At 41.0% G+C, this 25,138-nt stretch overlaps 1 protein-coding gene across 2 annotated transcripts in view; it reads left to right on the top strand.

Annotated features, from left to right (window-relative positions):
* Acsl3 (acyl-CoA synthetase long chain family member 3) overlaps window positions 1-25,138 on the top strand; it is a 49,337-nt gene that overhangs the window by 11,691 nt on the left and 12,508 nt on the right. For both annotated transcript variants that reach the window (XM_038339349.1, XM_038339350.1), the window contains exons 2-9: window positions 7,920-8,337; window positions 14,708-14,885; window positions 16,744-16,853; window positions 18,363-18,501; window positions 20,626-20,776; window positions 21,958-22,081; window positions 22,624-22,695; window positions 23,073-23,212. In XM_038339349.1, coding sequence (XP_038195277.1) covers window positions 7,960-8,337; window positions 14,708-14,885; window positions 16,744-16,853; window positions 18,363-18,501; window positions 20,626-20,776; window positions 21,958-22,081; window positions 22,624-22,695; window positions 23,073-23,212 — 1,292 coding nt within the window. In that variant the 5' untranslated portion in view covers window positions 7,920-7,959. The remainder of the gene's footprint in view (window positions 1-7,919; window positions 8,338-14,707; window positions 14,886-16,743; window positions 16,854-18,362; window positions 18,502-20,625; window positions 20,777-21,957; window positions 22,082-22,623; window positions 22,696-23,072; window positions 23,213-25,138) is intronic.

Here is a 25,138-nt window from a genome sequence, read left to right as displayed (position 1 = left end):
ACTGGGCACATGTCCATCGGCAACAGGTGCTTGGGCATTAGCTAATGATGACTTTATGGCTTTAAGATACTCTTTCACATTAACACCAGATGAGTAGAGAAGAAAGCTGTTTGAAGGGATGGAGTGAATAAAGGATGGCCTAGTCTAAAGTAGTGATGTCAAGTCATGGGGTTTACCCTCCAGAATGTGGGTGATAGAGACTGGGGAAGGTCTTGGGGTAGAAGTGGGGCTCGTACAGACTAAAGAGGCACAGAGGTACCATGGCGGTGAAAGGATCATATGTAGGGAGAGAAGGGAGCACATGGGCTGCAGAGATGAACTAGAGTCAGGCCAGAAAGGCCATGAAATGTCAAAGAAAATGGAGGCGTTGTTGGTCAGAGAAGGATGGGATAGGACTGGTAGGACTGGACTGCTTATGAAGAAAGTGTGGTTTTGAAAATCAGTGTTTAAGCAATTCCGTACTAAATAAAAATCATTTCTAATGTATCTAGAAAGTAATAACAGAAACATTATAAAGACTTGTTATTTGTGTGTGTGTGTGTGTGTGCGCGCGCGCGTGTGCATACTGGTGCATGCTGTTGCCCTCTTGTGGAATTCACAGGACAGCTTCCTCTGTCCTGAAAGTTCTCAAGATAGAGCTTGACAGGTATTAGTGACAAGTACTTTTACCCACTAATCTGTCTCTGGCCTTAACAATTTTATTTTCTAAACAGGCTTTGTGTAGCCCTGGCTGTCCTGGAATTTACTTTGTTAGATCAGGTTGGATTAGAACTCACAGAGATCCATCTTCCTCTGCCTATCTCCCAAGTGCCAGGATTAATGGTGTGTGCCACCACCGCCTGGTTATTAGACTTGTAGAATTTGAACTAGACCTGACATGAGCATTGATGTTTGAAGCTATTAGAGACTTCTCTTACACAATAAAAATGTTTAGCTTGTATATTTTCTGGGCATGAGTAAAAAAAAAACCAGTATGGGAGAGGGAGTGACTGCTGGGGCTGAGATGAGGTCCGGGAGTCGGAACAGAGTAGTCTAAGTAGGATGAAATTGGAGTGGCAGATGGATACGGATGAGCTTGAAATTTGAGGCTGCAGTGTGGCTTACATCCGCAAACCGGGTTCTACGTCATTCTATTTATTTTCTATTTTTTGAGATGGGATTTCTCTGTGTAACAAAAGTCCTGGCTGTCCTGGAACTCGCTTTGTAGATCAGGCTGGCCTTGCACTCGAAGAGATTCATTTTCCTCTGTCTTCCAAGTGCTGGAATGAAAGGCAAGTGCCACTACCTCCAGGCTCTTGTTATTTTTCTAGGAAAGAAAGTTCAAAAATGAGGTAGGTTTTTTGTTGTTTTTTTTTTTTTGTTTTGTTTTGTTTTTTTTTTTTTTTTTCTTAAAACAATCTTTACCTAAAAACTAGGCAGTTCAGACACAAACGGTTGGATTGTCATGATCTGGGGTGGGGAATGTATGTATATATGAGTGTATGAATGTATATATGTTATATGTCTGGCTCTCACTTGCAGGAAATGATTTTTGACTACAACAAAGTAGTATACAAAGTACACCGTTCTAGTCATTGTGTTACTACACAAGGCATTCAGTCGTTGGCTGGTTGGCACATTACTGATCAACACAGTCGCTGTCAGTGGCATGTGGGTACCCAGCTCCAGTCACTCTGCTTTTACATGTGATAATACAAAGATAGTTGGACTTGTGCCATTCCTCCTCATTCCCTTCCCTTTAATCAAATCCTCATATAAAATTGCATCTTTGAATGGACACAACTTCAGAGCACTTCCTTTGGATATAGCATGAAGATTAGATTGTGGGTTGAAAAAGTAAATTAGAACAGTAGGAATAGATTTTCCTGGGGTGAGCAAGTGTGTGTGTGTGTGTGTGTGTGTGTGTGTTTATGAGAGTTGTGAGTGAGTCAGTGAAACAGCCAAGACAGTGGAGTGGACCACAGCACTTTAGGGGGCTCTATCATATCTTCCTCTGGACCCTAAGGAGACTTAAGGACTGTTGTTTAGGAGGTTGTATAAGTAGAACTGGTCAAAATTTGTGTTGAATTATTTCTAAATGCATTTTCTACTTGTGGAATTGCTGTGAGGTCTAGAAAGTAACTTTCAACACTTGTTTTCATAGTGTGTGCTATAAAATGTAGTACTATGAACTAGACATAGGAAAGATTATTGTGTTAGTATATATTAAATGAATTAGTCCCTTTTTGTTTACTTTATTTATTTTGTAAAACCAAGCCTGATTTTGTTGCTGAGAATGGCCGGCGAAGGGCACCTTTGGGCACTAAGGCTCTGGGCTATCTGGCTTTCCTAGTGTGTGGTACTTGGCTGGGTACCACACACTATACAAAATTGTATACAAAGTGCTGCTGCTGCTGAGGATGATGTCACTGGCTCTCCCTTGAGTGAGTGACTTCTGATGGGTGTTTCATTTCATAAGGTAGTACTTCATGGGTAGATAGGACTTCAGTCTCTTGTATGAACCTAGAAGCTTAAGGGTGTCAAGCAAATTGATAGTGATAAAAGCCTGGCTGAGATCACCTTGATGTGCACAACAGACTTGAAATATGTTGATGCCTTAATCCTCATAGTGACGTCATGATACAAGAATTCTTCACTCCTGTAAACGAGAAGTAGAAACAATTTAGGTGGCATTTAATAAGTTGTTGAGAGTCAAGCCTGGAATTTGGCTTCATAGCCTAAGTGCTTAAGCGTGAAGTTAAACAGACTTCAGTGTTTCAGGATGAGCAAGGTGTGAGAAGTACTTAAGGTAAAGCTAGACTATGGGAATGGTAGTTTTATAGGTGAAAATCAAGTCCTGCTAGCAGATGTATTGTATTTGCAGTATGTGTAGGGATTGTCCCATGTTTTTCTTGTTTGCTCCTAGTAGGAGCTTTTTGGAGTGTTTGGTATTGTCTGTTCAGCTTTAGAGTTGAACCTGAAGCTTTAGATGTTAGTGACACACCATATTTCCATGATGAGTAAATGGGAGCCAGCATTAAACCAAGTCCTTGTTACCATTGCTCTAAAAGGAACAAGTCTTTTGGAGGTTTTGTAAACTTGTTATCAAAATAGTCCTGTCAGTGATAGTACTAAGTCAGTCATGTGATGTTGCTGAGGTTTCTGTCCACCAGGTCCCACAGCCGTTTAGTCCCAAATAAACACACAGAGGCCTACATTAATTATAAACTGATTGGCCTATTAGCTCAGGCTTCTTATTAACCTATATAACTTATATTAGCCCATAGTTCTTGTCTGTGTTATCCACATGGCTTGGTACCTTTGTCAACGAGGTATTCTCTTGCTTCTTCTGCAGCGGGGTGAGGACTGCAGACTGACATTTCCTCTTCCCAGAATTCTCCTGTCCTCGTCACCCTGCCTCTACTTCCTGCCTGGCTACTGGCCAGTCAGCGTTTTATTAAAATAATACAAGTGACAGGATAAAAGACCATTGTCTCACAGCAATGTGACATCTAAATAAAACAAGTTTCTGTATGTTTTTTCCTTATATTTTAACTATGCATGAAACTGAACTCTACTTAATTTAGCTGTGTGTTAGCCACTTTTCATGATGCCTTTGTGTTTCCCCATAGCCCTGCTCATACCTACTCCTTTCCACACTTATCCTTATTTTAATTTTGTGCATTAGATAAATGGTGACAGATGGGTGAAATCAGGTACAAAAAGTTACTTCTTGATGAAAGACCAAACCTAATTAGTGGTAGAGCTCAGGTCACCATTATTTTGCTGACTCCAGAAATAATTAACTGTAGATAAACCAACCTGCTCATCACTGCTTGCTTGGGAATTTTCCTCCCTTTCAATAGTGAGGGTTCTACATCCTGGGAAATTCGACTTTGACCAGCAAATCAGGGTAGTTGTCATCCTAATTAGTTTTAACACTTTGTGCTGGATTGGGGATGGGAGTAAGTTTGCAATATGGTATACAAGGCATCCACTTTCTTGTTTTGGATCATTCTTCAGTGTCTGTAGAATGAAGATGACTGAAGAAAACCTCAGAAGTAGTGAAGGACCCAGCATTTTCATTAAATAAAGATGTAAAATTAAGTTTAAAAGGGAGTAGCTAGCTGTCTCAGTCAGCGTTCTTTTGCTGTGAAAGAAGAGACTCATGACCAAGGCAGCTGAACTGGGGCCAGCTTGGTTTCAGAGGTTTAGTCCGTGTTCATCATGGCGGGAGCCTGGCAGGAACATGGCAGCACTCATGGCACTAGGGCAGCAGCTGAGAGCTACCTCCTGACCCACAGGCCAGGAGAGAGCAAGAGAGATAGATACTGGGCTTGGTATGGGCTTTTGAAACCTAAATAAAGGTTCACTCCTAGTGACACACGTCCTTCAACAAGGCCACGCCTCCTTATCTTTCTAATCTTTTCTAACCTTTCTAGTCCCTGGTGACTAAGCTTTCAAATAAAGGAGCCTATGGGGCATTCTTACTCAAACCAGCACATTAGATAATTATGTTTTTTTTGAGTAATTAGTATATTTGTTCTTTGCTATTGTGATGTCCTGGGACTACCAAGACCATTTATTTTCTTGCTACCCCATTTAACCTGTATAGAAACTGATTGCCAGATGATCCCCACCCACTGTAGGACAAAAATCCATATTCTCTGGACTGGTCTTCATAATTCTGTGCAATGATTGTTGACAACAGAACAAATGTCAGCCTGGAACTAGTGCTACGTACTGCTAGTGGGAAGCCTGGTGAGGAGTCCCCGTGAAGAATCCAGCTCAGTAGAGTTTTGACTTCTCACTAGTGGAATGTAGCAGGTTTGGGTATCTTTGTTGTTGTTTTTTGAGACAGGGTTTCTCTGTAGCTTTGGAGCCTTCCTGGAACTCACTCTGTAGATCAGGCTGGCCTCAAACTCCCGGAGATTTATTTGCCTGTCTCTGCCTCCCAAGTGCTGGGATTAAAGGCTTATACCACCGCCCGGCTTAGCTAAACTATCTTTTTTTATTCTGTAAGTTAGGTTGACTGACTACCTCTCTCCCTTACTATAAATGTTTTGAAAATTTATATGCAAGTATTGTATTTACATCATTTCCACCCTTCCTTCTCTAAAATACCTACCGTGTTCCCCTACTCAAATCCATGATCTACAGAGATAGAGAGATAGAGAGAGAGAGAGAAAGAGAGAGAGAGAGAGAGAGAGAGAGAGAGAGAGAGAGACAGAGAGAGAGGAGAACTGCTGAGTCCATTTAGTATTGCGTGTGCGAGCACGTGCACACACACACATACACACACACACAGTTGTTTAGGACTAGGCACTTGGGACTGGATAATCTGTCAAGGACCTCCTCCCTGGAGAAGACTGATTTGGTCTTCTCAGCAGCCGTTACCTGTCTGCAGTTCTTCATCTCACAAGGTAGGGCCTTGTGAGATTTTCACAGTTCGCACTGGCATGTCAGTTGCTGTTCAGATTGTCCAGGTTCCGTTTAAGCTGCAGTATTTTTGAGACAGCTTTCCTGTCATATCTAGAACATCTCACAGATGGTGTCCAGAGGCTCCTAGTCTTCCTGTCCACTCTTCTGTGTGTCCCCTGGCTTATGTTATAGGTGTATCAATTGGGATTGTGTCCTGCAGTCAGTTGTCTGCATTTTAACCAGTTGTGGTTTCTGTAGCGATGCCCATCTGCAGCAAAAGAAGCTTCTTTGATGAAGGGCAAAAACTACATTTATCCGTGGGTACAAGGATACGCGTTTAGAATGCAGTTAGAAATTTTGCTGGGTTAGGAAAGCAGCAGTAGTATGTTTATGTTCTCTTTCAGGCTCCATAACCCAAAGCCATCAGTAGTTGGCTAGGGTTACAGCCAGGCATGAATTCCTTCCTACTGAGCTGCCTTAAAGTTCAGTTAGACAGCTGTGGTTGCTCCAAGTTTGTATCACTGTTTACCTTGAGGGTATTGCCATGCTGGTCCTTGTGGTTCATAGGCATCACAGCTGAGCAGGACCGCTGGCGACTCTTCTCCCTTGTCTGCTTGCGTAGCACCCTCAAATGCTGTGAGAGCTAGTCCTCAGCCAGGTGGCTCCCAGGTCAATTCCAGCTTGATTCTTCTGAGTCCTGTGTCTCACGTATTTGGTGTCTTTAGCAATAGCATCTTGCCCCTCTGTTCTGGAAGACTACCAAACCAGCGACAATAGCTTTTATTATTGGGAGTCTTTTCAACTCTCCTGACCAACTTGAAGGTTTCCCCTGCCTGGCACTGGGGTTTTTGTTAGGTAATATAGGGTTTTTGTTAGGTAGTATATGGCTCTTAGGGAGAGCATTATGCCAAGTGGCATAGCTTCAAAGTATGCATGTGTATGTATGTATGTATGTATGTATGCACACACTTATACATATATTATAAATATACTTACTAGCAAACCTAAAATGTCTCCCTATGGTTTTCAAGCATTATGTTATTTTTAACCTATCCTTTCTCCCTCCCTTTACATTTCCAGGGAAATCATCCCTCCTCCCAGTTTTTCCCATCTTTCCCTTTATAGCCCCTGTACCCTTCTATTTCCCCCACCATAGAAATGCCCCTCCTCATGGTCTCTTCTAATTTCTGATTTCTGTGGTTACTCCAGGTTATATACGATACGATCCATAAATAACAGAGAACATGTGATACTTGTCTTTCTGGATCTGGCTTACCTCTTCAGTATATTTTTTTAAAAATATTTATTTATTATGTATACAATATTCTGTCTGTGTGTATGCCTGCAGGCTAGAAGAGGGCACCAGACCCCATTCCAGATGGTTGTGAGCCACCATGTGGTTGCTGGGAATTGAACTCAGGACCTTTGGAAGAGCAGGCAATGCTCTTAACCTCTGAGCCATCTCTCCAGCCCTTCAGTGTATTTTCTAGTCCCACCCAGTTACCTGAAAATTTTATGATTTTATTGTCCTTAGATTAGTAGGATTGCCTTGTGAATATGTATCACACATTATCCATTCTGGGTGAAGTTAGATTGTTCTCATTTCCTGATTATGGTGAATAGAGTGGCAGTGGAAATGCTGAGCAAGTATCTGTGGAGTGGGATTACGAGTCCTTTGGGGTCATATGGTAGATCCTTTAGCTTTTTGAGAATTCTCCACACTGATTTTCATAATGACTTTACCAGTGATAATCAGGAAATTGGTAAATGCTAAAGACACACAATTTATATGTTAAGAAAAAAAATGGGGACTGGAGAGATGGCTCAGAGGTTAAGAGCTCTTTCAGAGATCCTGAGTTCAATTCCCAGCGACTACATGTTGGCTCACAACCATTTATAATGAGATCTGGTGCCCTCTTCTCGCAAGTAGACATACATGCAGGCAGTACACTGTATATAATGAATAAATCTTAAAAGAAAGACACAGTGGTCATACTTTGTTGTCTTGCTTCATAATTCGGTCTGCAAAAACTGACCAATATTCAGAACTACTATGGAAAATAAAATCTAGTGTGCATGTTTGCCATTTGAGAGCCTTGTTACTACATAGAGTACAGGTGGGACTTACTGGGAAATGGGCAATGTGTATTTACAGTGGCTGATGCAGTGTAACCAGACACCACGAAGCAGGCAAACTTACGGTTTCTTTTCCTCTTTCCCATTGTCCTTACCACTTGAAGTGTTTGTGGGAACTTGAGGCTGGATTGGAACTTGAGGCTGGATTGGAACTTGAGGCTGGACTGGAAAGGCAACTTTTGTTCACAGTATGTAGAAAATTTCCATGTAATTCCATTGTAAATAGACATTTGGTACAAATAAGTTTCTTAAATTTAGGATATTACAGAGGGCCAATATACTAACTCTGACCCAAAGACAACTCTAGTTGCCTAGCTAATATTGAAGAGTTTTTCTTTTAAAGTGATTTTGAGCTAATCTATTTCTTTTTTTTCTTCTTCTAGGTTCTTGTTGAAATCTGTTAATTCTATTTTCTGAAAACTTATGAATAACCACGCATCTTCAAAACCATCTACCATGAAGCTAAAACAGACCATCAATCCTATACTTTTATATTTCATACGTTTTGTAATATCCGTCTATACTATTTTAACATACATTCCATTTTACTTTTTATGTGAGTCAAGACAAGAAAAATCAAACCAAATTAAAGCAAAGTCTGTCAATTCAGAACCGGATTCTGCATACAGATCTATTGACAGCTTGGACAGTTTGGCTTCAGTTTTGTACCCTGGCTGCAATACACTTGATAAAGTTTTTCTGTATGCAAAAAATAAATTTAAGGACAAAAGACTATTGGGAACACGTGAAATTTTGAATGAGGAAGATGAAATTCAACCAAATGGAAAAATTTTTAAAAAGGTGAGATGATGTCTGCTGCCTTGAGTCCCTTCATACTTGTACCTGCAAGTCTCCTCTCTGTGTACACACTTAGCATTATGGGAAGTGTAGTCTCCTGCAGCTGGGTTCTGCTATTGTTGCAGGAGAAAGTCTCACTCTAGGGCCCTAGACTCTTTTTGTCCCTCTGTCCTCACTGCCACCAATTTGACTTATTTTTTAGGAAGACATAGAGATTGTGCCTTGGTGTGGGGTTCTTGAACCTGACATCTCCAGGGCTTGCGATAAAAATATCTAGGTAGTTTAGGGTGGGGAGACCTATTCTAGAGTGCTTGGCACCATGTGACTTGTTTTGGTTTTCATGGGATTCACAGTGGGTGTTAATATCTTGGTACTTTGGTTATGGCAGTTGCATGGTTTAAATTTTTGTTTTTACTACTGTAGAGAATCTTGGCTTGAAACAGACAAGCTGTCTTTACAGACAGAAATTGTGGCTAAAGAGCATGGGCTTTAGACCCAAACCGCAAGTTTGAATTTTGGTTTCGCCACTTACTAGTCTTGTGGCTTTAGAAAAGTTATTTAATGACTGTGGCTTAGTATTTATGAGCCAAGCTGTTTTGATTAGCATTAAGTTCTTTTCAACCCAAAAGTAACCTTATGGGTTAGATGATGCCATCTCTGCTTTGGCGCACAGATGAGTTAGGTAACTAGCTTACCGCAGGACCCTAAAGCTGCTGAGTGGCAAAGCTGAGGCTTGAACTCAGGCCTTTCATCTCCAAAACTCATACTCTGTAGCTAACTACGGATTATAGGAGAGGAGAAAAAAAACAATTATTCGTATCATTTTCCTATTTATTTACTTGTCTGTCTGTCTATTAATTATTTATAAATTGTGGTCTCTCTCTGTAGTCCTAGCTGTCTTGGAACTCTATGTAGACCAGGCTGCTCTCAAACTCAAACGTCCACCCACCTTCTGCCTCCACAGAATGTTGGGATTAAAGGCATGTACCTTTAATTCTTTATGTCAGAAGATATGCCTATTAGTACTTGTTGTGAAATTTGCATTTGTGGTTTATCAGTTTGTTCAGAATCTATATATATAGATTGACAAAAGCATTCTGTTTTTCTTGTCTAGAATTAGCTATTTTGAGGACCTAGAGTTAATTTTTAGGTTTTGTATATATAACAAATGAAATCTACTGTCTGTTGTCTGTATCAGAGTATAGCTGAGACCCATGTTTCTGTTGGGCTGTGTGGCAGCTGTGGGAATGGACTGCAAACTTGATAGTGAGTTAAAGAGCCAGCCCTACGCCCACCCACGTGCTCTGGGTTCTTGTCACACCCATTGTCCCATGTCATGACCAGCATCTGTCATGACACAGGGTATTGGGTGACACAGCTTAGTTTTTCTTACTGGCCAAAGAGCAGAGGGCGGTCAGAAGGCTTTTATTTGTTCATTTATCTTTAAGGTCTATGCAGCCCAGGCTGGTATTAGACTCTTGATCCTCCTACTTTCCTGACTGCATTGGTTTGTGCTACTACAGTAGACAGAAGACCTGTTTTTGGTGACTTGTTTTCATTAGAAATAGTTACCACATTTGAAGATAACTTTCAGTTCGAGAAGCTTGTGTGCATTAATATTTCAAAGTGTCCTTACTTTGAGGAGCAGCAGCATAAAATATAATATGGGTAAAGAACGAGGGATTATGTAGCTACCAATGGTTATGGAAGACTTCATTGACATCTGAGTTACCATGAAAGTCAGCGAGTGGGCTTTGTCAGCTGATGTAGCTTCCTTTTTTGTTATTTCTCAGTGCTGGCTTTTGTGCTGTCTCTTTCTTCAGAGTCACATTTTTATCTCTTCGGCTTATTATGATGCTTACTTTTGGAAAGTGGTGTGGTGACATGTGCTTGCAGTCGTAGCAGTGGAGGCTAAGTCAGTGTGATTATGAGTTCAAGACTATCCTGGGCTATCAAGATCCTGTCTCAAAGCACCAAAAAAGGAAAAAAAATGCTGAAGTTACAGCTTTGTGGTAGATCAGTTGCCTGTTACACTCAAGACTCTAGGTTCAATCCTCAGGTGGTTCCCCACCCCCAAATAAATCCAAACAAAAATATTAGATAACATCCTCCCCTTTGACTGGGTTCACACTCCCTGTAAGCCTATGATTAAACATTCAGGAAGGAGATAGAGAGGCAAGAGGATATACACAAGTTCCAGGCCAGCCAGCACTACATAGTAGACCCCTCTTTAAACATGCCACTCCTGCGGTTTCTGAGTTGTGGAGACATTTACATCCCAATTCATATGAAAAGTAGTAGCTCTGTGGTCTGGGATCTGTGCTTTGTTCTTCACTCACCTGTGGCCCTCCCTTCCGTGCTTGCTGTCCCCACTTCCTGTTTCTTAACTGCCTGTCCCAAACCACACAGTGTAGGCTAAAGAAAGCCAGGCATACTTTGTTGAAGAATACAGGAAATGTGTAATTCTGAAATAGTTCTAGATAGTAAATGAGGATAAAAACCAAGAACCTTGAACTTAAAACTACCTGAAATCTTGATTTCTACTAGACCAGAGGTCTAAGTGGTTAAATATTGGTGTGCTTTTATTTTAATAACTTCTGTATGCTATCACTATTTTATTATTTGTCTTTTGAGGTGTAAGACACTGTTATCAAAGCATTGCATTTTTTATGTTCCTAGAAAAACTTTAATATACTAAGGTTTTTTTTCCAGGCAGTTGTATTCTTTTAGACAGGATGCTGTGAATGATAATTTTTTTTTCCCTCGAGACAGGATTTCTCTGTAGCTTTGGAGCTTCTCCTCGGACCAGCTCTTGTAGACCAGACTGACCTTGAGCTCACAAAGATTGGCCTGCCTCTGCCTCCGGAGTGCTGGGATTAAAGGCATGTGCTACCACTGCACTGCCTGGCTCTGAATGATAATTGATGTTATGACATGCACAGTGATATTGTGTGTCACTCCTTTGACAGAATAAAAAAAATAGTCAAGTATGAAAGAACAAGGGGACCCCAAGGTTCCTACGAGGACTGGGGATATATAGCTCACTGGTCGAATGCTTAAGAAGGTTAAAGTGAGGAGGCCCTGAGACTTGAGAACTGTGCTGCCAGGAATGCTGCACCTGTTTGCATCTGTAGCAAAAGCCTGTGTGACGGAATGGTGATGAGAGCGAAGGTTGTGGCTCCAGCTATTCCACGTGTTAAGCGAATCATCACTGAGTGTCTTAGCACTAATAAGACACACTGGTTAATTTTTCATGGGTCTTACATTTTTGGTATGAGAGGGAGAAAGGCCATCAACAGTGTGAAAGCAGATTGGTGATTAAGGACCGCCTGCTTGAATAGATTGCCTTTAAGGTGAGACCTGAACAAGATCTAGCAAAGTGGGGTAAAGAACCTCTGGGCAGGAAGACAGAGTAGTGGGTCCCAGACAGGAATGAGCTCATCTGAGCGAGGTTCATGGGGTGAATCATGTAAGGTCCTCCTTCCCCTATTCTAGCATTTCCAAAGGACAGAAAGGGTGGGGGTTGTGCTTTAGGAAGTAAGTTTGGAAAGGGGGTTTGCAGATTATACAGAGGCTTATAAAACTTCAAGTCCCTCTGGGCCTCAGTGCTACTGGAGGGGCAGAGGCTGCATCTGAAGTAGGGACTGTGTTCATGTGTGTGCAGGAGGCTCAGAGTGGTATGAGTGTGGAGAAGGTGGCCTGGCATGACAGTAATGGACATGAAAGAGGTGGCTGGGTCCATACTTTGTAGATGAGGTGGTAGACTCTGCATAGATCTAGCAAGGAGCCTAAGGATGAAATGCAAAGGTGAGTAACCTGAGTTGTGTGGAGCACTTGGGCGGATGGTGCGCTGTCCTCCTCCGTAGGAATGATGGATGAAGAGAGGAAGCAGGAGAGCTTTTGGCTCGGGGCTTGCTGAGTTTGCTGTACCTGTTTGGTGTCCTGCTGAGCAAGTAAAAACAGACGCTGTGGTGGAGGTGGAAATTTGAGGAGCTTTTGAAGCAGTCGTTGAGTCTGGCTTTTGTCGGTGACATTCAGCCATGTGGACCGTAGGATGTGAGCACCGGTGTATATAGGCTCTTAAGTTTGGTAGTTGAAGGTTGAGGAATTTCTGTTTAATTTCTCATGACTTAGTGAGGTAAGTGGTGATGATCATCTCCAAGTAGAGAGGAAGGATATTTAAAAAGAAGAAGCATTTAGAGTTACTAGAGGATGAGAAAATTAGTAACTGGGGGGGGGTGTCTTAGACTGTGGGCTGATGAAATCTGTGGTACTGCGTTCAGTGAGGTTCGTGCTTTCTGCAGCAGTGTTTAACAGCATAGGTTAAATTAATGAGCTTAGTTTTGAGTTAGCCATACAGGCAGGATTAGAAACTTCAGGATGAGCCAGGTAAATAGTGTCCACAAATGTAATCTTATAGGAAAGATAATTAACTAGAACACTCAGTGACTTAAATAATGAAACACAGATGGTTTCCTTTTTATTTTGTCTTTTTTTTTTTCTATTGAGAGAGGGTCTCACTGTATAGCCTTGACTGCTCTGGAATCTCAATGTAGATTAGGATAGCCTTGAACTTGGACCTAGAGAGAGCTGCCTGCCTTTGCTTCCTGAGTGCTAGGATTAAAAGTTTATGCCACTGGGCCTGGCTAGTTCTTTTTTTCTCCCTCCTTCCTTCCTTCGTTGTTAAGACAGGGTTTCACACTGTAGCCTGAATTCTCATTATGTAGCCTGGGCTGGCCTAAGACTCAAAGCAATCCTTTCCCTCAGCCAGCTGAGTACTGACTGAGATTATAGACATGGGCACTTGAATTAAATTTTAGAATTTGATTTCTTTGTGAGATGTTGGCATCGTCACATGAGTTTATGTATTTGGGTTATATTTTTTTTTTCACATTGTTGGACAGTACTGGTCATTTAGATTTAGAATCTAGGCAGGTGCCCCATTTTTATCTTTGGAGTTTATAGTTATTAGTAACTATAATCCAATTCCCACACATTTGGGCCAAATTCTCATCTTTCTTCTCACCCACACAGAGCTCCTTTTGAAGTCATTGGAGCTCCCATGCTGAACCTTTCCTGGGGGTGCAGAGCAAGGTGAGAGTTTGGGACTACTACAGTTAAAGAAGTATAATTTTACATCTGTATTCAATAGGACACCAGAGGGCAGCATTTATCCTTCGTTTTCTTCATCTAACCTCTTAGAGAACTCTTGAATGCTGCATTTTTAGAAATAAATGTGGTCAGATGATTTTTACTTTATGTGTATGAATGTTTGCCTGCATGTATGTCTGTGCACTACTTTTGTGCCAGGGCCTTTGGAGGCTAGAAGAAAATGTGGGCTTCTCTGGACCTGGAGTTACAAGTGGTTGTGAGCCACCACTTGTGGCCTGGGAAAACAGGGACCTCTGGAAAAGCAGGCTCTGGGCCATTTCTCTAGTCCCTGTTGAGATGGTTTTTAAGATGCTTGAGACATAAATTAACACAGCCATGCTTGGAAACCAGCTGTATGCATTTGTAGTTTTTGTTCAGGTTTTACATATAATGGAAAATTCCTGATTGTGTTTTAAGTTGAAATCCCTAAAGACAGCAATATGTTAACCAGCTTTTTAAGGAGCCTATTATTAATGTAAACTTGTTACCTGCACTTCTGACAAATCCAAATAAAATATTATAGGCTGGCTAAGCATCAGAGGTCTTTGAATAATATAACTCAGTCTCCACTTGCTTGTAGAAAGACTTTGTACTTTGCTTATCATGATGGGTAGTCGTTCAGATTCAATTCCTATAAATATTTCTGTGAACTTGGGTGGTAGGGTCACTTTCTAGCTATAGATCACATACCATCTGTTTCTGAAATCCAGAATTTTCAAGCAGAGAATATGTAAAGTTTTGCTCTAAATGAATTATTAGCATAGGGCCATTTGTCTAGGAAACTGACCTTTATGATTCCGTCAGTCATATCCAGGTTTCTCCCCTGCCCCCTTCTTATGTCACCTCACACTCACTAGTTGAACGCTGAGATTTCAAGTGTGTCACCATGCCAGCTTCCCTTTTTGGTTTATTAAAAATAGGACCTCACTGTATAACTCTGCTGGTTTTGAACTGTATAGATCCTGATGTTTCAGCTCAATTCTGAATAATTTCGAAAACCAAAAATAAAGTTACCTCCCCCCCTCTGTCATAGTTAAAAGCTTAGCATGGGATTTGGGTTGTCACAGACAATGTCACAAAGCTAAGATTTAAGATGCATATTAGTGAATATGTTTTATGTTCACATAACTTGAAGTTTGAAATTTGCTCTGATGTCTTTCTATAAATTAGCATTTTGGTCATGTTGAAAGACATTTGTGCTTTTTATACTTTGCTTTGTCAGGTTATTCTGGGACACTATAACTGGCTTTCCTATGAAGATGTCTTCACTCGAGCCCTTGACTTTGGAAATGGATTGCAGGTGTTGGGCCAGAAACCAAAGACCAACATCGCCATCTTCTGCGAGACCAGGGCTGAGTGGATGATTGCTGCGCAGGCGTGTTTTATGTGCAACTTCCAGCGTACGTATGGACCACACTTTTAAAAATAATGTTTCTTTTTTTGTCCTTTTGTTTTTGAGACAAGTCTCTATGAAGCCCTTGCTGTCCTGGACCTATGAGGTCCCCAGGCTGACCTCAGACTTAGAGATTCCACCTCTTTCTACCTGCCGAGTGCTGGCAGTAGAGTTGTTTGCACCACACTTGACCCTAAAATAGTATTTAAGCAAGAGGTTGATACTCTGATACTAGTTATTTCCTTTATCTATTTAGTGGAGGGGTGTTTTATTATGAAGAAACCCTGCTTGTCAAATATTAAGGGGTCTTTCTGCATCTGGGAAACTAGGCCTAGCTTACAGGGTCACTGCTCGGCTACTATCTCTCAGGGACCTTTCTGAACCTGCTGCCATTTTGATAATCCACTTCTGCTGGCAGCTACAGTTAACTTCAAGAATACATCCCTATCATACCTTGGTTAATTTCTAAGCACTAGGTTATACAATAAAGAATCTTAGTATTTACTGAAGTTATTCCAGTGGTGAGCATGGTGGCTAACCCTGCAAAGCAGTCCTGGAGGGTCGGTTGGGAGGGAGTCGTTGGTGCCAAATGTCACGGTAAATGAACATGAAACAGAAATGGTGCTTCCAGCAGACTTCTTTTTTTAAGTTATTTTTATTTTATGTGATGGTGCATGCATTGCTCGTGGAGGCCAGAAGGAAACTCTAGATTCCCTTGGAACTGGAGTTAGAGGTGGTTGTTAGCCACTGTGTAGGTGCTGGGAATTGAACTTGGGTTTTGGAGCCTGTCCTGGAACTAACTCTTGTAGAGATCCGCCTGCCTCTGCCTCCCAAGTGCTGGGATTAAAGGCGTGCGCCATCCCCGCCCAGCCCGTTTTCTTCTTTCTTTAGTTGAGACAGGTATCAAGGGTTTCACCGTTTGTCCCTGGCTGGTCTGGAGACCCCACTGGCTCTGAATCCTGCTTGGGATTAAATACACGCACTGCTGCACCGAGCCTGCTTCTTCTACTTTGTAAAATAGGGACTGCCTTTTTGTTTTCAAGGTTTGAGTTTACATTTCTTTTGAGAATGTTTTGAAAGGATTATTGTTTTCAAAATCATTCTACTTCTATTTCCAGTTATATGGGAAGTAAATATAAAAGAAATCCATGTTGTATATATTATGTGATTTCAGTGTTCCTAAAATACTTGATTTTTCGATTCTAGAATAAGCTGTACCACTATGTATGGACACTGTTTATCCTTATTTTTTATCTTTTGAGTCAGGGTCTCATTTAGTGATCAAACACACTGTGTAATGGAGGGTGACCGCCAGTCTCTGCTCCCCAAGTGTTAGGATTATAGATCTCATCACTACTCCTGGCATGTGTTATTTTGTTGACTTGTGATACTTAAGATCTGACATTCAATGTGCTGTCGTACCAGCTTGTCTAGTGGTTCTCAACCTGTGGGCCTCATCCCATTGGGGTGCATGTGGAAGGGAGGGAGGGTCCTTTCAAAGGGGTTGCATAAGACTTTACACATGTATTTGCATTGCAGTTCATAACAGCAAAATTATGAAGTAGCAATGAAAATGATTTTATGGTTGAGGTCACTACAACGTGAGGAACTGTGCTAAAGGGTCACAGACTTAGGACGATTGAGAACCACTGGACTCGTCTCTTTTCACATTCTAGTTTTAGCAGCCAACAAGGAAGATTTTGACATTCTAGGATCAGGTATAATTCCTTTGTGTCACATTAGTCCCAGAATAATGTGCAGGTAAAGCACACATGCTAAGAAAGTTCACTTCAAGCAGCTAGAGGAAGGTGAGTAAAACAACTGTGCCTTTCTTCCACTTGTGACCTGTGTCCTCTTCCTCGTAGTTGTTACACTGTATGCTACCCTGGGAGGTGCAGCCATTGTTCATGGACTAAATGAGACAGAGGTGACCAACATCATCACTAGCAAAGAACTCTTGCAGACAAAGCTGAAGGTGAGGACTGCGTTAACTCTCAGTGTGTAATGCTTTGATGAGTCATACTGATCCTGTTACCTTTGTGAGATTTTGTTCTTTATTTTTAGAACGTAAAAGCAGATTTCGTGTATCTTAGACCAGAATTAAAAAATATGTTAAAAATTACTACTATGATAGTGTCCGTTGAAAGAATGACAGCTTTATTGTGTTTGTTTCATAGTGTATTTAAAGTAAATTAATAATTTTGAATGTCTTTATTTTTTTGAATTTGTGTTTCTGTGCACATGTGCATGCATACGTGTGGTCACATGTGCCATGACACATACCTGTTAAAAATGAGGACAGCTGTGCTGATTCCTCTGCAGGCTTTACAGCAGGTAGGGAAGAAATGATCCACGAAGAGTCAAGAATGAAATTCAGCTCAGCTGGATTTTACTATAAGTAACTGGTGCTAGACCAGGCCTAGATCATTCTAGAGTCTGGCCTAGATCATTTTACTTTAGTCACATTTAAGCACAGCACATTTTTTGAAATATGTATTCAGATAACTCAGTCTCAAGTGCACAACAATTTAAAACATCTTTATATTGAGATTCCTTCCAAAGGACATCTGACTTCTTTCACAAGTATGGGTCCTGTTGACTCAGAGATAGTGCCCAAGATTTAGGGTCTAGGGAGCTTGACTGAGGTAAACATAGTGTCTATGGGAGTTGGGACTGACCTGGCCCTAAGATAACAGAAGTCACTTTGGCTGTTGTAAAGCTCAGGTGACATCACTCATGAGAGTGGGGTTTATGGTCTAAAAACAATGCTCAGGATTTAGGGGACAAGGGCCCGAGATAAGTAAGAGCATAAATTGTGGGAGATACGGCAGAGCCTGTCTCGTAAAGCTACATCATTCCTAGTGTTCCAGGAAGAACAGCTATGCACATCATTCCATTGAAGAGGTAAGCTGTGTGTTTAACTTTCCTGACTTCTCCAGGGCCTACCTGTGTGCACAAGGCTTTTTTGCCCTCTACAGGCAACCCATAGGAATTAATTTCTCCCTCTGTTCACCATGAAATTCCTTGTGGGTTTCACTGAATTCAGCTCATCAGGCTTGGTGACAAGTGCACTTGCCTCCTGAGCTATCTTGCTGATCCCTCAACATTTTATATTTATTTTATGTGGATGTGGATAGGTATTTTGCCTGCAGGTATGCATATGTACCATGTAGCTCAAGTGAAATGCTTGTCTTTGTAAGCACAAGGACCTTCGTTTGATTCCCTGAACTCTGTAAGTCAGGTGTGGTGCTATATGTAATTCAGGTATTCTGTGATGATATGTCCATTTCAATAAGGATTTTATCAAAGAACAGAGTATGCATAATATTATAGAATAGTGAATGTAGCCCCCCTCCCTCCCTCCCTCTCTTCTTCCTTCCTCCCCCAGCCTCATCTCTGAACTTTTTGGGGGCAAGAAATCAGTTGGTCATTCGGTATGGTGAACTTGGTTAACGCATCATGGTGAATGCTTGTGTTTCTTCAGGATATAGTCTCTTTGGTCCCACGTCTGCGCCATATCATTACTGTTGATGGGAAGCCTCCAACCTGGTCTGAGTTCCCCAAGGGTGTCATTGTACACACCATGACTGCAGTGCAGGCTCTCGGAGTGAAGGCCAACATGGGTATGTTGTGTGGTCACCATTCCATATGTACACTCTGCTCACTGTTCTCTAGAACTAACCAGAGGTGTGATCCTGGAGTTAGATCACAAGACACAAGAGTTTTCTAGATTCTCAAATGTAGAAATGGGGTTTTCCACAAATGCCTTTATTTAGCCTTCAAAGAAAGACTTAAAAAATGCCAACATTGATTATTATTCTTTAAGTATGGACTGGGAATGTAACTCAATTGGCAGAATGTTTGCCCAGCTTGCTCTAAGTCCTGGATTTGATCCCCAGCATTGTATAACCCTAGACATGAGGGCACATGCCTGTCATCTCAGCACCCGGGAGGTAGAGGAGGAAGGATCAAGAATTGAAGATCATGATTACTGAGGCTACATGAGACCCTATCTTAAAAACAACATTGATAACAGTACCCAAAATATAGTAGTGTTTGCTTTAAATTTAAAATACTTCTACATCATTCAATTTTCTGTTAGTTTTGAAGTGGATTTTTAAAGTAACACCTTTAAGTTTACCCATTAGAATTAGTGTGTCTCCAGCTAGAGCCGCTAAGCCTGAGCCCCTCCTTTTTGCTTCTTTTTCAGACTTTTACTTGCCTTTGCAGAGTTTTAATCTTTCAACTCACACAAGGAGTAGAAACTGTAGAATTCATAACTGCCAGAGAAATGAGCTTCAGAAAGTGTAGACTGTTACTGTAGAACACTGGGTGATGCTGCTCACGGACAGGATCATGCTGACATCCTTGGTATAAGAGGGATGACAATATTTGAGCATGTTGAATTTTAGGTGTTGGTGGATACTCAGAGACTGTTGGCCGGTGATGTCTAGTTAGAGAAAAAAAGAAATATGTGGTGTGTGGTTATCGTTAAGAAGTTGTCTGGACAGGTAGGAGGGAAGGGAAATATACTTGAACGTTTTCCTTAGAAGTCCACATGTGCATTAGTTTTGGGATGAGTTAGGCAGGTGGATGTGCTGATGTCTTTCATCATCTGTGTCCTGTGCCTTTTCTGTAGCATGTTGGCTGCTGTCTGAGAGTCTTGTGACCACAGACAGGCAACACTAAGGTGCTGAGAGTAACCAACATTTAAGTCATATCATGAAGCAGAGAACATTTTTGTAAGTTTGTAGGTGTGTTAGCTCAAGCCCCTTTATCTCTTAAATTACTAGAGTAGTAGGTTTTGGATTCTCAATTCTTTCACTTCATTTTTGCCACAGATGATGGCCTGCTGCTGTTGAAAATTTCCTTTCTTTTGATCCCAGAGTGACCAAGTACAGTTCTCAGTGTGCCCGCCGAGGCTGCCTGTGGTCCTGGTTGCTGCTCCACTGTTACTTATGGTCACTTCTGGTTTACTCCGGTCCTACCATGTCCCTTGTCTTATAGATGCCAAGCCCATTCCTACTTTAAGGCTTTTTTGTACTGGGTTATTTACTACTATGGCTAACTACCATTACTACCACTACTACTCTAGCTACCATTACTACTACTACTGTTAACTACCATTACTACTGCTAACTACCACTACTACTCCACCATTAATAACACTACTACTCTAGCTACCATTACTATTGCTAACTACTGTTACTATCACTACTACTCTAACTACCATTACCACTCCTATTCTAGCTACCATTACTACTACTACTTGTACTACTTTATTTTATTTTATGTTTTTTTGAAACAGAACAGGGAGTTTCTAAAATGGTCCAGAGCTTACCTTGTGGCCTAGGCAGGCTCATTTTAGTGTCCCGAGTGCTGGAATTGCAGACATCCGCTACCATGCCCACTGTTTGTTTTTACTTCTTGAAGTGCTGGCCTCCCAGTCCCAGGACTTTTGTGGCTACTTTGCTCACTCTGTTCAGGTTTTTATTAAAGTTACTCTTTAGAGACACTTTGCCAGAATGCTGTATCTAAGCAACATCTTTTATTATCTCACCTTGTCGTTACTTTTCCTTGTAACTGTTATCATATTATGGACTAAACCGGTTTGTCCCAGTATTGTTTATGGCTCCTTATGTGTTGACTGTTGTTTATTTTGGTTGAATTATATAAATGAATGAGAAGAAAGTTGGTGATGTAGCCGAGTTCCTCAGAGGTGTGTGTTTTTCTTTTCTTCAATATAGAAAACAAAGCTCACAGCAAGCCGTTGCCCTCAGACATTGCAGTAATCATGTATACAAGTGGGTCCACAGGAATTCCAAAGGGAGTCATGATCTCCCACAGCAACATCATTGCTTCTATAACTGGGATGGCGAGAAGGATTCCAAGTCTGGGGTATGTCATGGTAAAATGCAAAGTAACTTTGTATTTGTACTTGTTAGAGTATAAACATTTGGGCCATTTTTGTAGATGGCTAAGTTATTTCCAAGTGTCTATGAAAGTAAACGTTTTAGAGAACATTAATTAAAAAACATTCATGCTGTATGTGTCTCCCCATCCCTGCTCATGAATGAAGCTGCAGAGGCCAGAGTATCAGATCCCCTGAAGCTGGAGCTGTGAGTGCCCAGCATAGGTGTTGAGAACCAGACTGAGATAACGTGAGTTGTTAACTGCTGAGCCGTCTCTCCTGCTTCTAAAATAGTTACCTTCATGTGATTTTAAAATGATAGTGCAGTGGCTTAGTATTTTAAAGATGCAGGGTTCAGCTGACTTTGTGGTTGTAAATACCTTAAGTTTAAGTTTATTTCAGTCAGTTGGCCTCACTTCCATGTGTATGTAGTCATTTCTGTATGCTACGTGCAGTCCTGGTGGGCAGAGAGGTAGTCATAGTCAACTGATTGGATTTTGAGGTTGCGCTCTTGGGGCATCAGGGGAGAGTAGAGTGGAGTAGGCAAAACATGGCAGAAGACACCAGATGGGGTGAGAGGAGTTAAGATGATACCTCAGAGATGAACACTGTTATGACGACGGAGCTGGTGCACTGCCATTTTTGTTGCCTTTATGCGCAGACACTCACGCATTGAGACACATGCGGTAGCTGTGGATGGGATGTGGGAGCAGAGCTGGGAAAGCTGGACAGCACTTTCCCTTGGGCTTCTTGTTCGCAGATGCAGGGCCATTTCTTGAAAAATACATGAATATGCATATTTTCTTACATATTAAGTTATATTTTACAATTTAGTACTGAATCCAGCTCCTAGAACAGGCATTGAAGAGAGTCACAGTAGATAACCACTAACTCTAAAGGTTATCTCTTACACAGTGGCTTCCTGTTGTTTAAAAGACCACTCAGACCCCAGTCTTCTGCAACAGACCACATATTCTTTGTTTTTAAATTGAACTGTAGTTTGGATTGAAATGTAATTTTTTTTTCCTTTCTGTCTGTCGTATCTGTGCCCCATCAGCAGGGAGCCTCAGTGGGTGCATAGCTATTCCACCATGTGTCTAGAAGCCTGCTGTGGTCACTTTGGCAGAGAGCTCCCATGACCCTTGCTTTTATCTGTCATTTCTTTCAGAGAGGAAGATGTATACATTGGCTATTTGCCCCTGGCCCATGTTCTAGAATTGAGTGCTGAACTTGTGTGTCTTTCTCATGGATGTCGAATCGGCTACTCTTCACCACAGACTTTAGCAGATCAGGTAAATTATCTGTGATTTCATATACTAAAAAGTATTTTTAACATTTCTTTTCCTGTCTGTTTCAAGTTAAATTATTGCTATTTTTCCCCCCAAGACAGGTGTTTCTCTGTAGCTTCGGAGCCTGTCCTAGAACTAGCTCTTGTAGACCAGGCTGGCCTCGAACTCACAGAGATTCTCCTGCCTCTGCCTCCCGAGTGTTGGGATTAAAGGCATTAAAGGCGTGTGCCACCACTGCCCAGCCATATTGCTAATTATTTTTAAGTAGACATTTTAGAATATAAATACATTGAAAGAGGTAAGTTTATCATATGCTTTTGAGCTAAGAATGCCATTAAGTTTTTAAGTTAAAGATTTTTTTTTAAGACAGGATTTCTCTGGGTAGCCTTGGTTGTCCTGGAGCTTTGTAGATCAGCCTGGCCTTGAACTCACAGAGATCTGCCTGCCTCTGCCACTCCAGTGCTGGGATTAAATGTGTACACCAGCACCGTGTGGCTTAAGTTCAAGATCTTTATAAATATATGTTATTTTTTTGTGTTTTGTAGTCTTCAAAAATAAAAAAAGGAAGCAAAGGAGACACATCCATGTTGAAGCCAACCCTGATGGCAGCTGTTCCGGTAAGAACTGCCTGTTCTTTCATATCAGGCACTCAGGATGTGCTGTCAGCTGCAGGTGATGGGGTGATAAAACTAAGTGTGATTCTACTTATATTTTTAGTCCTGATAGAATTTATCTTTAAAATGACTTAGTGTCTTGGTGGTAAGGTAGCTGAGTGGGGTGGGTCAAGAGCTTGTTACACAGTCTGAGGACCTGGGTTCAATTCCTAAGTCCCAGATGATGGCAGAAGGAGAGACTCAGATGCATATGCACCATGGCACATGCTTCTCAAAACTACCCTACATAATATACATGATAATTAGGAATATTGATGCTATGGATATGATGTAAATATGAAGATTGCTCATATAATTAATGAACTTATTTATATGTCTAGGAAATCATGGATCGGATCTACAAAAATGTCATGAATAAAGTGAATGAAATGAGTAGTTTTCAACGAAACTTGTTTATTTTGGCCTATAATTATAAGATGGAACAGATTGCCAAAGGGTGCAGTACTCCACTCTGTGACCGGTGAGTAAAGCCAGTTCTTTGTGTTAATGCCAGTTCCCATCAGCAGGCCAGGGATTGAGGCCTACGTACCATGGTTGCAGTGGCTCAGGCCTGAAATCCCTGTGGCTGGGGGCTGCCGAGGTGATTCAGTGTTTTGTAGAAAGGGTGGGTGGTGGGAGCATGCGAGAGCTGGACACCAGTGCTGCCTTGGCCTCTTAAAAAAGTCCAAGGCCGCCGGGCGGTGGTGGCGCACGCCTTTAATCCCAGCACTCGGGAGGCAGAGGCAGGCGGATCTCTGTGAGTTCGAGGCCAGCCTGGTCTACAAGAGCTAGTTCCAGGACAGGCTCTAAAAAAGCTGCAGAGAAACCCTGTCTCAGGGGAAAAAAAAAAAAAAGTCCAAGGCCAGCTTGGGCTTCATAGCAAGCTCCAGGCCATTTTGGGCTGTGTACTAAGAAATTCACTTGAAAAGTCAGAGGGACTGTAACAGTCCTTCCTGCATAAGAACTGAAAAAGTTTTAGTTATCATTTTGTTGTGTTTAATATAGTACTTAGATTTTTAACGATGTAAGTTTCAAAACACTACTTTAAAATTTATTTGGATATGCATATTGGTGAAAATTATCAACTTTTATTTTTAAAGCTTTAAAAGATTGTCCCCCACCCTTCATCTCTGTTTTTGTAGTATTACTAAAGAGTACCAAATAGTTTGAAAATTATAAAGTGAAAATAGGATTTTTTTCTTTTGAGTGTTTCACTGTATAATAGCCTTGGCTCTCCTGGAACTTATATTGTAGATCAGACTGGCCTTGAACTCAAAGAAATTGGCCTGCTGCTACCTCCCAAGTGCTAGGATTAAAAGCATGCACCAACACTGTTCAACTATATGTTTTTTTTAATGAGAATATAAGCATAGTTTTCAGATGCTTTACATTATTGGTTTTTTTTTTTTAGACTTTTTATCTATTTTAGGAAGATGTAGAGTCTGATAAATTTTTTTCTTTTTGATGATAGGGTCTTCTTTCTGAGGGCTAAGGTTAAGAGACTGGATAGCTCAGTTTTAGAGCATAAGACTTAAGGTGTATGCCACCACATCCAGCCTTAATACAACTAATAAAATGATTGCCATGTAGTCTTCATCCTTTTAAAATGCTTAACAAACTTCAGTTTCCATAGCTTTGGGGCCAACCCTAGGGTGTGCGTCTCGGTAAGCAAGCAGCACCACTAAGCCATTCCCAGCCTCGCTCCTCGTCTTTTACTTGAGTTATAAGCAGTCTTTTTTGCTAGTGTTTTTCAGAAGCATATCAAATAGATATTTTAAATACTTTCTTTTTAAAGTTGCTTCCAGATAATTTGCATATTTTTAAAGCTATAATATAAACACCTCAAAGTTTGTATTAGATAGATTTTTAGACAGATTTTTATAAGAGATTTCTGTACATAAAACTTGCATTAATTCCTAATGAATAATACAAGCATAAAATTAATTTGCTTCTAATAAATTATTTGAGGATGTGGCATATAATATGCATTTATGATAGCAAATTCTCTGTTCATTAAAAAGGAAATCTATTACTATAAACAATTAAATATACCAATTTTCTGTTTATCTATTACATGAAAAATAACTGAGGAAATGACATTTTCTTTGCTGATTGTACCTCTGATATTTAAGACAGAGTGACTCAGGCTAATCTCCTGAACTGGCTGTATCACTTTGATTACGTTACTTAATCTCAAAAGCTCCATTTAACAGAGAGGTTAGAGATTTGGAAAACTACATTCTGCTGGCTTAGTTATTTTTCTATTGATGCAAAGAGTCACCATGACTAAGGCAGTTTATAGAAGAAAGCATGTAATTGGGGTCTTGCTTACAGTTTTAGAGGGTTTACTCCATGTCCACCATTGCAGGGAGCATGGCAGCAGGCAGGCAGGTACCCCGCTGGCCAC

The sequence above is a fragment of the Arvicola amphibius genome, chromosome 8 (genome assembly GCF_903992535.2).
Source record: "Arvicola amphibius chromosome 8, mArvAmp1.2, whole genome shotgun sequence".
In the NCBI taxonomy this organism is placed as follows: Eukaryota; Metazoa; Chordata; class Mammalia; order Rodentia; family Cricetidae; genus Arvicola; species Arvicola amphibius.
The sequence above is the reverse complement of the archived record's forward strand: the minus strand, read 5'-3'. Positions and strand labels throughout refer to the sequence as shown.